This window comes from Macaca mulatta, chromosome 6 (genome assembly GCF_049350105.2).
Source record: "Macaca mulatta isolate MMU2019108-1 chromosome 6, T2T-MMU8v2.0, whole genome shotgun sequence".
In the NCBI taxonomy this organism is placed as follows: Eukaryota; Metazoa; Chordata; class Mammalia; order Primates; family Cercopithecidae; genus Macaca; species Macaca mulatta.
This window is the reverse complement of record NC_133411.1, coordinates 154,749,224-154,764,641: the sequence shown is the minus strand read 5'-3', so window position 1 is coordinate 154,764,641 and position 15,418 is coordinate 154,749,224. Positions and strand designations below refer to the sequence as shown.

Genomic DNA, 15,418 nt, shown 5'->3' with positions numbered 1-15,418 from the left:
CAGATAGATCTGGGTTCAAATCCTTGCTCTGTCACTTACTTAGGTATAATAGAGCAGACAAATGATGAAGACAAATGACAAGTGGCTCTAAGCCTCATTTTCCCCTCTGTAAAAAATATAACATTTTCTTTGTAGGGTTATTGTCAGGATGAAGTAAAATAATGCATGTAACAATCTCTGGCACTTATGAAATGCTCACTAGATTTTAATTGTCATTGCTAACAGTAAGAAGACACTTGTTAACTAATTGAGTGTCTGATCCTTATTGAATTGGTACATGTTCAGTCTAAATAAACTTCTTCATCCTCAGGTTAAGAAAAGCTAGGGTTGGGGTGAAGTCATGGTGAGCTTGGGATTATGAGAAGAATCAATCTTGTCTTACATTCCATCCACTCCATCAAACCAGAATCGCCTGCCTTTTCATGAAGGTCTATCAATATTTAATGTATGGGTGTCAGTTGCTGTAAACTGACCATACCCCAGCAACAACTTGAATTAATTATATGCAGGAGGAGAGAAAATAAAATGCCTTTTTCTCAGAGGCCCAAGTTTCACCAGCTACACGGAAGGCTGGAAACCACAAGGTGAACTTTCTGCAGATGGAGGACCCCGAAAAGAAAGTGAATCAGAAGAATGATGGCAAACCCCGGAAAGTACGATTTAAAATCTCCTCCTCCTACAGCGGTCGAGTACTGAAGCAGGTCTTTGAGGATGGGCAGGAATTAGAGTCACCAAAGGAGGAATACCCTCACAGTTTTCTGCAAGAGTCTCTTGAACCAATGGATGGTGTTTATGGGACTGGGGAAGCCCCCAGGCCCAGGGAAGCCCCCAGGCCCCAGCTGTACTCCCCTAAGCTGACTGCTCAGAGGATCAGTGTGTTTAGAGAGGGTAATGCCTACACCTTGGCAGGCGGCCAGCCTCTGTTCAACGATTACAAGGCGAATGACCATAAGGTTGGTATTGTGCATGGCACATAGGCTTTAAGGGTAGGGCTTCCTAAAATGTGTTTAGAGAAATGCCTAAATGGTTCAGATTTGTGTCTTGCTCACCCTCTGGTACCAACGAGAGCAATTGGTGCACCAAATGGGAAGCTGTTATTAGACGAATATTTCCGGGGTAAAAATAACATGCTTGTTGACTACTAATTGGAAAGTGCAATGAGCATATATAGTATTCAAATTCCATCCAAGGTAATACATTGTAATTGGATCTTTGACTGAGTTTTCCTGGAATGTAAATTAAATAGAGGTGCAGTGGTTTTCAGGTTGTCAGACTGCGGTTTTAGACAATTATGCAGTCTTTTTGTTTCCTGAAAGAGCTGAGTATTTGAAAGTGCTCATTTTACTCCAGCCAATTATTCAGCTTGCAGTTTATCCATGTCTTGTTTTTTACCCCCATTGCCTTCCTCCTACTGCCTACTTTGTCTCTTTATTTTTCCTTTCCGTTGCTTGTTAGCATAAGCTCTGGGTAGTTGGAGTCCTGGGAAGGGATGGTGAAATGCAAATCAGCCAGAGGACATGTTACGTGGGGAAGAAGTTTGAGCTAATGGTTCAATTGAAACATGTGTTTAATCTATGAATTTCAATTACTTTCCAGTACCACAGATAATCAAAAGTCCATACATGATTTTCTTTTAAGGTAGAACCTGGAAAACATTCACTGATATCCAAAAATTCATAGGAGATGTATATATGCTGTCAGTGGGACCATTAATGCCTTTTTAAAAAAGATAAAATACAATTATGTAATGTATCCATGGTATTGATGAATAGCACACCAGGATGTGTTCTCATCTTTAAAGTGTGAGAGCCAGATAATTACTCTTGAATTATTTTTATTGTTAGTTTCCTAAGGGAATAGATAATGCATCTATTGCAGATAAATGTATTACTGGCTTTACTGGCATTGGTAATTATAGGCATGTTCACAATTACCAAAGATAACAGTAGGCTTGTTTTTGATATTAAAGGGGGCTGAAATGAATGACCTCTTATCTTAATGGGGTGACTTACGCATTACAAAGTGTCGTCACATGCTATCTCTGTCTGTATCAATGGCATTGGGTCTTCACCATAACCTTGGGGAGAAAAGCCAAAGTATGGTCATTCCCATTTTGCAGATGAGAAAAATTGAGGGCCAAGTTGTTAAGGGATCCATCTGATACTACAGGATCATTGGGTACAGAGTCAGAATAAGAATCCAGATCTGATTCTACAGATGTTTTTCTTTAGGGCATGTTCCTTTTTTCAGAGAACCATATTATTACATGATAATAATAGCTACCATTTGTTGAGTGCTTATTAGGTCCTAGGTACCTGGCTAGTCTTGTACTTACACTATTTCTTTTGAACCATGTCTTACTTGTAGATTTAGAATTCACAAAGTCACAGTTCATTCAAACCTTATACAAGGCCACAGTAGATACATTTTGGGTTGCTTGATCTTTATAAGTCATGTGCTAAATTTAGCATTGGTGTAAATGTATAATTTTTTTTTTCTTTTTTAGAGACAGGGTCTCACTGTGTCACCCTGGTTGGAGTGCAGTGTTATGATCATAACTCACAGCAATCTCAAACTCCTGGGCTCAAGGGATCCTCCTGCCTCAGCTTCCCTGGTAGCTAGGACTATAGAATTTATAAATCTAGGTAAATGAGTCTCCATGGCAGCATGGCTCCGTTGGTTAAAACACAGTACTCTATGAGTTTTAGAGGCCACGTTGAAGGTCCAATTCCTGCTTGGCCTCGTTATCTCTGTTTTCTTTGTTTCCTGATCAAGTTCCCCATCCCAATCATAGCCAGCTTCTGAGCATGAGAGTGGCCAGGATGGATTCATGCAGCTCCATACCCTGGAACCGTTTGTCAATGTGGTATTTATGAAAAAGAAGAAAATGAGAGCTAATGTCATGACTTTTCAATAACGAATCCAAGTGTAAAACACCTCCTAGTAAATAGTGACTATGAGACTACATTGGGTAGCAATTAAGTGCAATAATTGAAAGCAAGGGCTCTGAACTCAAACAGATATATGTACACCATTGTTCATAGCAGCATTATTCTCAATTGCCTAAAGGTGGAAAGAACTCATATGTCTATAGATTGATGAATGGATAAACAAGATGTGGTTTGTACATACAACACAATATTATTCAGCCTTGAAAAGGAAGGACATTTTGACACATGCACAACGTGGATGACCCTTGAAGACGTTATACTAAATGAAATAAGCCAGTCACGAAAACACAAATACTGTATGATTACACTTATTTGAGGTACCTAGAGTAGTCAAAATCATAGAGACAGCAAGCAGAATGGTGGTTGGCAGGGGCTGGGGGCTGGGGGCAGGGGAGAAGAAGAGTCATTGTTTCAATTTGGGAAGAAGAAAACGTTCTGGAGATGAATGGTGGTGATGGCTGCACAGTAATGTGAATGCGCTTAATGCCACTGAATTATACACCTAGAAAGGGTTAAAATGGTAAATTCTATGTTATGTACAGATTACCATGATGATAAATAGATATATTTTATATATGTATATAAAAAACAGGGCTTTGATGCCAGTCAAACCTGAGCTTGATGTTCAGTCCTACCCATTTACTGCCTAAGCTTGAACAAGCTAGTTAACTCTGTTGACCTTCGGCATCATTGTGATATGAGGGGAATCAAAGGACTTGCTTAAGAGAGTTGTTGTGATGATTTTAAAAGATAATACATAAGAAGCTCTTAGTATTGTGCCTGGCACATTTTATGCACTTAGCAAATGTTACCCACCATTGTAATAACGAGCAGGTTCTTATCAAAGAAATTTTGAGTCTTTTAAATTTTGTGTGATGGGTAGAGGAAAAGGTTATAAATAATTAAAATATTTTAAGCAATTAAAACTGAAGTTTATAAGGTTCAAAGAAAATGGAAGGGAAAAGGAAGGGAGGTAACATTTACTGAACACCTACTTTAAACATATTGCATAATTTCATCTTCACAAGATTTCTATGAGAGTTTTACAGATTGGAAAAACAGAAGTTCATAAGGGTTAACTAACTTGCAAATCTCACACAGTTGTCAAATAACATTTTAATACAATTTAAACTCAGGTCTGTCTATCTCCAAAGCCACTGAATTTCTAGTACCCAATAAGGCATTTCTGCATTTAAAAACAGAACAGTGGAAAGATTTAATAGTGCCTGATCAATAATCTCTAGGCATGTTGCCACAGACAAAAGAGTATTTACAAGTGCTCAATCACACAGGTTGCCATTCTGTGCACTAGGAGGAAATGAAAAATTCTTGGCTCTGTCCTGGCCCTCTATCATGTAGGAGTGGGATTTCCTCATTGACATTTGATGTAACCACATAATGTGAACTTTCATTACACCCAGAGAGTTTCCTTAGACACAAGGAAGAATTTGCCTATCAGGGTAACTAAAACTTTTACACCTTAAAAGTGATTTGAGACCCTCCATCTTTGGGGTACATCAAAAAATAAACTTGCTATCTTGGGTGTCTCACTGAGCAGCTCAGAAACAGGGGTTTGGAGTAGGTGATCTCAGATTCTCTTAGCATATTGAGAGTTTTGTCTTGAAAAAAAGAAATCAGCTCTAGAAATGAAAAGCTTCCTAGTAACTGAACCTCATTGGCTATTACTAGAAGTAGAAATGGAACCTTCCAAAAGTACCACCATCCTTATCTTCTGATATTCAGAAACTGATAGTCCAGAGTGTGAAATAAGAATCCAGCCTGCATAAAACAATAGGAAATGGAAGCTGCTACACGATCCCTTGAAGAAAGGGAGAGAAAATAGGACCAGATAGGAAGCTTGTGGCTTAATAAATAATTATTGCAAACTCCATGGGTGTTTCAAGAAAGAGAGCCTGAATATTGAAGTCTTGCTCAAGCCAGGTTATGGCTGAATATACAAGGGCCTTAAATACAAGACTGCTTAACTGTAGCATATAAATAGATTTGGTTTATACAGTCTTACAAGCAGGGCAGAATATTTCATGCTGAGGTATTTAGTTGTGTAGTATGATTGTGCATGCACTACAGAAGAATAATTTTAAATAACAACAATGGCAACAATACTCACAATCTGCATAGTATCTCCAGCTTTTGTGAACACTGTTTTACAGGTTTTTCATGGCACCTCCCACCCCCAGAAGTTGACACAGGAACCTTGCTCAATCAGCAGAGAAGCCAATAGAGTGTTGGAGAGGGTACTGAGACTTGGGTTCCTAAGTATGAACTCTTACATCGCTAGGTTTAGGGATGTTAGAGGCTCCCTGAGGGGAGGCTGGGGTAATTGGAGGGCACTCAAGAGTCTCAGGACAACACATGTTTACCACTCATTTCTGTATTTTAATTACTAGCTTGTCTGTGGCGATGCTGGATGTCAGTCCCTTTGCAAATGAGCAAACTAAAGTTGAGAGGTTACATGACTTTCCTGTATGTCACAATCACACTAGACAACTAAATACCTCAGCATGAAATATTCTGCTCTGCTTACAGAACTGTATAAACCAAATCTGTTTAGATGCTGCAGTCAGGCAGTCTTTTATTTAAAGTAATTTCTAAACAGTTACCCTCCAGTCCTCTTTTCTGCACTGTGGTATTGTCCAGGTTTATTCCTGAGCAAATGATTAAGAAACACATGAAAAATCCATGCAAGAGAACAAAAGCTATTAATAATGATGCTTTAGAAGTCTATTTATTGGCACAGACGATTTTCATATTATATAGGTAATGAAAAAATAGGTTGCAACAGAGTATATATTATGATCCTATTTTTTTTGGGGGGGAAATACTTTTAAATAGTGTGATATAGGTGGTAAAAATATGGGCTTTAGGATGACAGATTGGGTTTCAATTCTAGTCACAGTGCCCGAGTAACTCTGTCACCTTGGTGAGGCACTTAACCCCACTGAGGCTCAGTCTCCTCACCTTAAAATGTGGAAACCATAGCATCTGCCTCATAGGGATGTTTGGGGAGAAACTGAGGCAATGTTGGTAAAATGCCTAGCATGATCCCTGAGACACAAATAGTGCCAATAAATGGTATCTACTAATATTATTATTTATGCTGATAAAAAATTGGAGAGATATTTATATAAAACAAAAAAGTATCCCTCTGTATTTATTAAACACTCATTGTACCTAGTCCTGCATTGGCTGTTGGGGTATGCAGTACAAACAGAAGCTCTAGCCCCTGCCCTCCAGACTCTCATACTGAGTAGTTCAGCTTTGATTGGTCACCAGCAACAGGAAGAAGGAAGCTGGCTTTCATGGCTTTTAGAGAGAGCAAACAGACCAGGGAATGAACTGTGACTTTGGGGTCTGATGGGATCAAAAATGCTGGGTGGTGGAAGTTCCTTCTCTGCTGTTTCCTGGTGTGTTGGACAGGTTCTGCAGCCCTCTACTTGGTGATTGGTGGTAAAGTTTCCATGCTCATTCTCCATTTCTCTAGCCCCTACCTATTATAGATTTTGGAAAGATAATCATCTACACTAATAACCTGAAAATCATTCGAACCCCAATGGACAAGAGAGACTTTGTGAGGAAAATTCTCCAGAAGGAAGAAGAGGCTGAAGAAGAGTCTCTGATGAACAAAGAAGAAAGCTGTGGAGGCAGGGACCAGCAAGATAGACCTTTGGTGGAGGCAGAAAGCACATTCCCCCATAACCAGTATACACAGGTGCGTTGGGGAGCTTGACTGTCCTACTTGGAGTTGGCCCTACAGCAATGGTCTCCAAGCTGGCTTGATTGTGCACTGCTTAAGTAAAACCTTTTGAATATGAATACTTAAGATATCTAAATTTGAAGATATGAGGAATTTTAACATTTGTTATATTTTAATGGTACATTGTTAGCAATAGCAGTTATAAGTCCATATTTCAGATTCTCTAAATTTTTAATTTTTTGGCTGACTTCTTTTTAGATTTGATTAAATATTTATTGTTTTTGCTGTACAATGTGGTTTATGAACAGCTGGTTCTAGAGGTGGAAAAAAATCAGCCCTGTTTTCTTTTTTCTTTCTTTCTTTTTTTTTTTTGAGAAGGAGTTTCGCTCTTTTTGCCCAGGCTGGATTGCAATGGCATGATCTTCGCTTACTGCAACCTCTGTCTCCTGGATTCAAGTGATTCTCCTGCCTCAGCCTACAAAGAAGCTGGGATATCAGGCATCCACCACCATGCCTGTCTAATTTTTCTTGTATTTTTAGTAGAGACAGGGTTTCACCATGTTGGCCAGGCTGGTCTTGAACTCCTGTCTTCAAGTGATCCGCCTGCTTCGGCCCCCCAAAGTGCTGGGATTACAAGCATGAGCCACCACACCTGGCCTGGCCCTTTCTTTTCTTATAGGTTCACTTGTTCTTCTGTTATTGGTGTTATCCTTGATCCATAGTCTCCTGGAAGACATTATGTAAAGTCATGATTCCATTTGGCAGATCAGTTTAGTTAAAACTAAGGAGTATCCTTTGTAAATCCACTAGACCAGGCACAAGTAAACTGCAATATGTTGCAATGTGCTGAAAGTGAACAAATGAGCTGGACGCCACTGTCAGCAACATTTGAACGTCACTCTTACTCTAGGGTCCCTTGAGTACCACACTTGTCTAGTGACGGCCTAACCTAATATGGCTGTCGGTGTCCACCAGTTTATTAAAAGTTAGTATAAAAATTCTTTTAAAAATGTGAATAAAGCTTAATATCTGCCTAATTGTAGATAAAAAGCAAATATAAATAGTTCCAATGTTTTCCTCTCATACCCCTTAGAAGTGTGTACACACCACCCTGGAAACCATTGCTCAGACATGCTCACACTGGGGGAGGAGGGCTGATAGTCATTAATTCACAGTGTGAGGTTGGGGGTGGAGGAAGCAATTTTGATGAATTTAAGCCAAAAGATGAAAAGCTTGGGTAGCTGGATAAATGAATTTTCTCTCTCTTAGATTCCATCTCTTGGGACTTGATGTTTTCACTTTAATCTCCTGGGATCGCTATGGAAAAATGGGTCAGGGGCTTTCTGGAACTTGAGTGATGTCTCCACTCTGGGAGGGTTCAGATGATGGAACAAGAAGGTCATGACTGGGCTTTGAGTGATGGCCTTAGACAAGAGGCACCAAAGGCTCCTTCTTATCTCATTTCTCCCATATCATGAGTCTATCTACCTCTCCACAATTTCTCTAAAATCTACTTTTTTCTTTCTTCCTTTCTACCTCTCCTTCCTTTCCCCTAGAGCATAAGCAACTGGGACTCTAGCAAAAGGTTCTGAAAGCTCTGCTCACATCCACTCACGTACTTTCCAACCTGCCCCCACACTCAAAAATATATTTTTAAATGTAATCTGATTAGGTCATCCCCTTTGTCACTGTATTAGTCCGTTTTCACATTGCTATAAAGATGGTACTTGAGACTGAGTAATATATAAACAAAGGAGGTTTCATTGACTCACAGTTACAGATGGTTGGGAGGCCTCAGGAAACTTACAATCTTGCTGGAAGGTGAAGGGGAAGCAAGGCACGGCTTACATGGAAGTAGGGCAGAGAAAGAGAGAGACAGTGCTTGAGAAAGTCCCATGCTTTAAAACTACCAGCACTGGTGAGAACTCACTTATCACGAGAACAGCATGAGGGAAACCGCCCCCATGATCCAATCACCTTCCACCAGGTTCCCCCCTTGACACATGGAGATTACAATTCAAGATGAGATTTGGATAGGGACACAGAGCCAAACCATATCAGTCACCCCCTCTAAGCTTTCAGTGTCTTTTCATTGCTTGGGAGAAAACCCCAAACTCCTTACTTGTCCTAGAAAGCTCTGTGTAGCCTGGCCTCTGTTGGCCCCTCCAGCATCATCTCTTACACATCTCTTCTCATGCTCTTGGCCCCAGACACACTGCCCATCTCCCCATCTCCATCCCTCATGTATTATTTTCTCTTTCCTACCAGAGGCCAATCCCCTCTGCCTTGAATGTCCCCAGACTCCCTACCACCTTGCCTTCAGCTTCTGAGATCTCAGAAGAGGCATCACTTCCTCATAGGGAGGAAGTGATCCTCAGAGGGATCTTCCCTGGCTTCCATGAGGAAAAAATCCTATAGGATTGCCCTGTCAGTACACCTTACACCCCTCTTCACAGTTGCAATCTTACTTTAATTTGTGTGATTATTTGCTCTTACCAATTAGGTCTCCATGAGGGCAGGCCTGGCCATGTTTACGCTGGGTGCAACATTGTAGTTCCAGTATCAGAAAAATACAGCCTGGCATATAACAGATAACCAGTGAATATTAGTTAAATGTTTGTGGAAAGAATACTGGAATTTGAGACCAAAGTGCCAGCTGGTAAGAAGTCTGGCCATTACCTTCTCTCATCTTCTATGCAGAACTATTAAGAACCTATCCTGGGCCGGGTGTGGTAGTTCAGGCCTGTAATCCCAGGCAGAGGAGGGAGGATCCCTTGAGCCCAGGAGTTTGAGACTAGCCTGGGCAACATAATGAGACCTGTCTTTACAAAAAAATTTTTTTTTTATAAAAGAACCTAACGTGGCAGCAGGCAGATGACTGAACATGTTGATCCAAAGCGCTACCTTCCCACTATAAAATTTTTAAATTCTATTATCTATCATACTATATTGTAAGTTGTAGGAGCATGTATTTTCAGAAGAGGACCAGAAATGATAAAAGGCAGGTTATACTTCAGGCCTGATTACAAAAGCAAGAGTAAGCCTGATATGACAATTACCTTTAAGCTCAATTTGGAGAGATCTGTGTTTTTTAGCTGTAATACTATAAACTAGGACAGAGGTGTGCAGCAGAAGTTTGCTGTGAAAAGTTATATTTCACTTGTCTGTCCTTTAAACTCTGTTTTAAATTGCTATTTGTTTGCCCAATCCCTCATGCAGTAAATGCTCAGACAAGTTTTATTTCAAAAGAGAAGGTCAAAGAACATCAAGGAGCCCCTTCTGACCAAGACCCTCTTTGTTCTGTTAGGTGGAACGGGGCAGCAGTGAGAATCTGATGAAAGAGTAGCGCAAGGCTGAAAGCCGGGCCAGACTTGAGCCTCTGTATTAACTATCAAAGAAGAGGAGAGGAATAATTGAATTGAGCCACAGCAAAAGGTGGAAGGGGAAAAATTTGGCTTTGTGCTCAGTGAATTTGAGGCCATAAATCATCTGGGCTTCTTTATGCTTTATGTGATCTCACTCTGAGATAATAGCAATAATCATCTCATCATAATCAAAAGCATAATAGCTGCCATTTATTGAGGACTCACGATAGCTAGGCACCATGACCAATGCTCCATGCAATAGTTCATTTAACTCTTTCAAGAACCCTGTGAGGTAGATATTATTAAAAGTCACATTCTGCAGCTAGGGAAACTGAGGCTCAGAGAGGTTAAATAACTTGCCAGAGGACATTACAGCCAGTAGTCAAATCTAGGTCCATCTGTTGAACAATCTCATGACCATAAGCACCCTATTTTGCAGTCTCAATTGGCGTTGGTTACCATCTTCAGGGCTACACAAGCCTTGGAGTCTTCAGTAAAAGATCAAGCCCCTCTTCTTGGTCATGGAGCTAGTAAGAGGTGGATTGGTGGGTCTGTTGGGTTCTAGAATCTAAGCAATGCTGTGCAACTATGTTCTATATCCTACTAAATATTTTCTGAGAATAATTTAAAAGATAGAAAGGAAGAAAGAGGCTTATAGTATATAAGTCTTGTATAGAGTGGTACTTATTAAATACTTGCTGAATTAACTGAATGATTAAAAAGAGCATGTTGAGGGTAAGTGGTCAGAGAGTGGTAACCCAGAATAAGAATGGAAACTCCAGTGAAACTTCTAATAATGTAGCGCACCCTAGAACTATATGACATTAGGTATAATTTGATGGGAGACTTGTTCTTATTCTCTACAGCAGGCTTACTAGGTCATTTCATTAATCTTTCAATATCTGATCTGGCATTTTATGCAAATGAATTTTTGGATCACATGTATAGCATTATGGTAGGATTTTACTGTACTTTCCCTTGCAGTGTGGACTTATATTATTAAAATCTCACGGGTATGAAGTACAAAACATAAAACCTAATGGATTTGGCAGGAAATGAATCGTGGCAATTTGTTTTAAGAATATTTTTGCAAATACGTATTATTTTGAATATTTTAAGAGAAGAAAACAAATTCTCCACTGTTAATATACTAAAATATGGTAACAATCAATAAAATATTAACAAAAGGGTACATAGACATGATTTGAGTTTTTGTCAATTGGGTAATTACTTTCACTCCTTAAATCTAGAATAAATAAAATTCGGTACCTTCTTAGGCAATTTGCAGCATGATGGAGCTATTTTCAAAACTTATGCCTCCCTTTTCAGGGATTATTTTTATTCTTACATTATAAATGAAAGCTGAATGAGTTGGGTAGAGCTACCCAGTGGACTCCTGCTGTCTTGTTGGTCCCTAGAATTTAAGAACAGGAAGGGTTCTCCAGACATCGGTGTTCATTTGTTTATTCATTTGGCACAAGTAGTGTGCCAGGCACTGCACTAGGTGTTTGGGAAGTGATGGTGAAATGGTACAAGTCCAGAGAGCTCCCTGTCTAATCAACAGGAACTTTCATTGGAGTATGGAATACCTGTCACGCCAGGGGCAGTACAGGTGGCCATGGGGGTGGGGGAACTCCTGGTCCAGAGTGGTGGGTGGGCAAGGCTTCCTGGAGAAAGAGCTGCTAAGCTGATTTCTGGGGACAAGTAGGAGTTGGCCACATTGGGAGTGGGGAAAGGTCCCTAGAGACCAAGTACAGAGAGGCCCATGAACAAGATCCTGATGAAAGAAGTGACAAAAAATTTAAATCAGCTAAGGAGACTGGGTTTTATCCTGAGGTTTTATCTGGAGGGCAAGTGTTCATTAAAAAGTTTCCTGCGTGCTTTCTATGTGGCAGTGATACTGCAGGCAACTTAATGAGCATCAGTGGGGAGAACATACTACAAGACCAGAGGCATGGGTCCACACTCAGTTCATGCCATAGTCAGTGGGCTGTTGGGCTAGGATTGTAGTTCTGGGATGAAGAAAGCAGGATGGATTTGAGATTTTCAGAAGCTGAAATGGCCAGGACTTGGTACTGGATTTGCCAGGTTTCAATCTAGTGTCTCCCTTTATTTCTGGGAAGGTTCATAGTCTATAAGGAGTACCAAGATCACCAATTTCCTATGGCTTTAAGGGGGACAGCAAGACAATAGCCAAGAAACATTTTCTGGAGAGCGGGAGTCAATAACTGGAGATTTGTTAGCAAGGCTTAGAAGTGAACTAACTGTTATGGTAAACCTATGATCTGACAGATAATATTGCATTATATATATTCTCTCTTTAATGTTCCAGCTACTCAGAAGGGTAAGCATTATTATTCACATTCTATAAATAAAGAAACAGATTGGGAGAGGCGAAGGGAACTATTCAAGTTGCATGGCTGATGGCAGACATAGCCTCAGTCCTAGTCTATTAACTCCAAAGTACAGAGCTCTTAATCACTGGGCCTTAGCTCTCAAAGAGAATAAAGATATAAGTACTGTAGCATTCAGAGCTAAGCTTTGAAGGATTGTAACATTTATTGATTCATTCATTTCTCCACTCAGTCTCTCAGTCACACAGAACAGTCTTTCTTGGGCACTTACTATGGACAACTACAATGAGGGGCTGTGTACATAGGCATTAGGAGCATGCATTCTGGTGCTCAAATCCCTGGGATGAGAGCCCACCTCTTCCTCTTTCAAGCTGTGTGTGTGACCATTGGTAAACAACTTCTTAGTATCCCATTTTCCCATCTGCAACACAGGGATAATAATACACTATCTCACTGGGATTTTGTGAGGATTAGATGGATGATATATAGGAAGCTCTTAGAACAGCACCTGGCACCTATCAGGCATGCTACAAGGGTTCACTCGTAGTATTTGGCAATAAGGAAAATAAAGTCCTTGCCCTTTATGGAGCTTACAGAAAAAACAGGTCAGAGATAGTGACAAGGGCAATGAAGATCATGAAGTCTCGGAATGCAAAGTGTGGTGGCAGGGGATGCCATCTTAGAGATGTCCACCAGGGGAATCCTCTCTGATAAAATTGCTGTGACTGTTCTGGGTCCCAGCCGATTCTCTCACTGACATCCATGGGAAGCATTTTCCTCTATTCTGTCCCAGTCTTTGCTGTAGTCTAGTACTGTTTTGATCTGCATGTGAACAACAGACTTGAACTGCTGCTTTAACTAAACCCTAACCTGTTTCTTGCAGGAAGGGGATATTCCCGAGGACAGCTGTTTTCACTGCCGAGGGTCGGGCAGTGCCACCTGCTCTCTGTGCCACGGCAGCAAGTTCTCGATGCTGGCCAACAGATTTAAGGAGTCCTATCGGGCCCTGAGGTGCCCTGCCTGCAATGAGAATGGCCTACAGCCTTGCCAGATTTGCAATCAATAGTCCGTGGCTTTTGCATGTCCACTGTTATCTTACCCTCCCTGAAGTTCTTTCTAATAAACCACCCCTTTCTCCTTCTGCCTCTCCCAACAAGGAGGCCTCAGTGGCTGCAGTCACTCCCACTGCTGGCAAAACTCAATTATCTGGTGACATTTTGTGAGGCTGGTAACATCTCTGTGTGGGTCTAAGTGGCAGGGGCATTTTCGAATTAGAGTCTGCTTTGAAACTGGTTCTAAAATTATCCTTCCAGGATGGTGTGAGTGTATCTCACTTGACTTAGCTCAGTTTTCTCCTTGCTTCAGTGAACAAATACATGTACACTTCAGGCATCAGGTTGGGAGTTATTTTGCAAAATTATGTGGTGAGAAAGGAATAACAAAGGCAGGTTTCTGATACACTGAATTCTTGTTGCTTATAATGCATCTCAAAAGATTATTGGTCAAATTGAATTTCTGATTAAGCAGAAGAAGAAAGAGACAGCCAATGCTGAACGCACTAACAGGCCACAGCAAGCAAAATGGGATGTTCATTCCGGAGACAGGCAAGCCAAAAAGCCTTCCCTTTCAAAGTCCTGAACCTCTTCCATGCGGTGTGCTTGGATAATATTTATGCAGACAGTGAGCAATACTATTTCTTAAGTCAACAGGAGATAAGACATTTTTGCGTGCCTCTCACTACTGAGGTTATAAGCCAAGTCAAAGCTATTTATGATAAATTTGGTGCTCAAATATGTGTGTATGATATAACTTCTTCCAGCCCCTGAATTACTACCAAATAAATAAATCCACTTTAAGTCTAGAACCTAGCTATGATCTCTTCATAAAGGACTGCAGGTATTTTATAGATTACCTACTGGAAATCTCTAAAAGAAAAAAATTAACCAAGGCTGATTTTTAGCAGTAATGTTTCTACTATCCATGAATATGCATAGTAAGGATGATTCTTTCCTCTTGAGGTTGGTTATAAAATTAGAACATACTTTTGTTAATGAACTTTTGTAGCTCTAACACCCACTCCCCAAGCCCTTAAGAATAACACTGCAAAATTTATCTCTTGAGACCTGCTGCGTTCTGTGATAATAATTTTGATTTCATAACTTAATAATTTCTCAGGATTTGTTTGTTATTCTCTAATATTCAGCATTTAATATAATTTAACAATGGAATGCTTTTCAGGCAATATAAATACTTCTAATAAAAAAGATTAAAATATTTTTGAAGCCATGATAGTTTTGCCTGTCCTTTCATACTCAGGAGTTACCATATTGCTCACCAGTTTTCTTTGCTCCTGTCCTTAACCATTATACCTCCTGCTTCGGTTTATGTTTTCTCACAGCTGTTGGCTCTTCTGCCTTTTCAGAAGGAGGGATGTCGAGAGTGTATTCTGCTTTAAAAATTTTTTTTTATGGGAGACAGAGTCTGCTCAGTTGCTCAGGCTGGAGTGCAGTGGCACGATTTCGGTTCATTGCAACCTCTGCCTCCCAGGTTCAAGCAATATTCCTGCTTCCGCCTCCTGAGTAGCTGGGATCACAGGCACACGCCACCACTCCCAGCTAAATTTTGTATTTTTAGTAGAGACGGGGTTTCATCATGTTGGCCAGGCTGGTCTCCAACTCCCCACCTCAGGTGATCCGCCCACCTCGCCTCCCAAAGTGCTGGGATTATAGGCGTGAACCACCACGCCTGGCCCTATTCTGTTTTTTGACAAGAACATTCCATCACAAATATTGTTTGAGCCCCGCTGCACACAGGACAGTATTCCAAAGTGCTTCATGTATCGTGTTACCCAGAGAGGCATCATCCCTTTGGTATCTCATGGGACTTAGTTTTAGAGGAGGAGATAGATACATAAATGGATAACTGAAATGCACTGTGGCAAGTGCTGGGATAGGATCATTACAGGGAGCATTTGGAGCATGCAGAAGGGGCATCTAATTTAAGCCTTAGTGGGGTTATGGAAGTTGCCCAGAG

The 15,418-nt window shown here is 40.6% G+C and overlaps 1 protein-coding gene across 1 annotated transcript; it reads left to right on the top strand.

Annotated features, from left to right (window-relative positions):
- Positions 1-599: 599 nt before the first annotated feature.
- GRXCR2 (glutaredoxin and cysteine rich domain containing 2) lies at positions 600-14,659 on the top strand. Its single transcript, XM_001094836.4, has 3 exons — positions 600-953; positions 6,454-6,681; positions 13,269-14,659. The coding sequence occupies exons 1-3, from the start codon at positions 600-602 to the stop codon at positions 13,449-13,451; spliced, it is 765 nt and encodes a 254-aa protein (XP_001094836.3). The 3' UTR covers positions 13,452-14,659.
- The last annotated feature ends 759 nt before the right edge of the window (positions 14,660-15,418 follow it).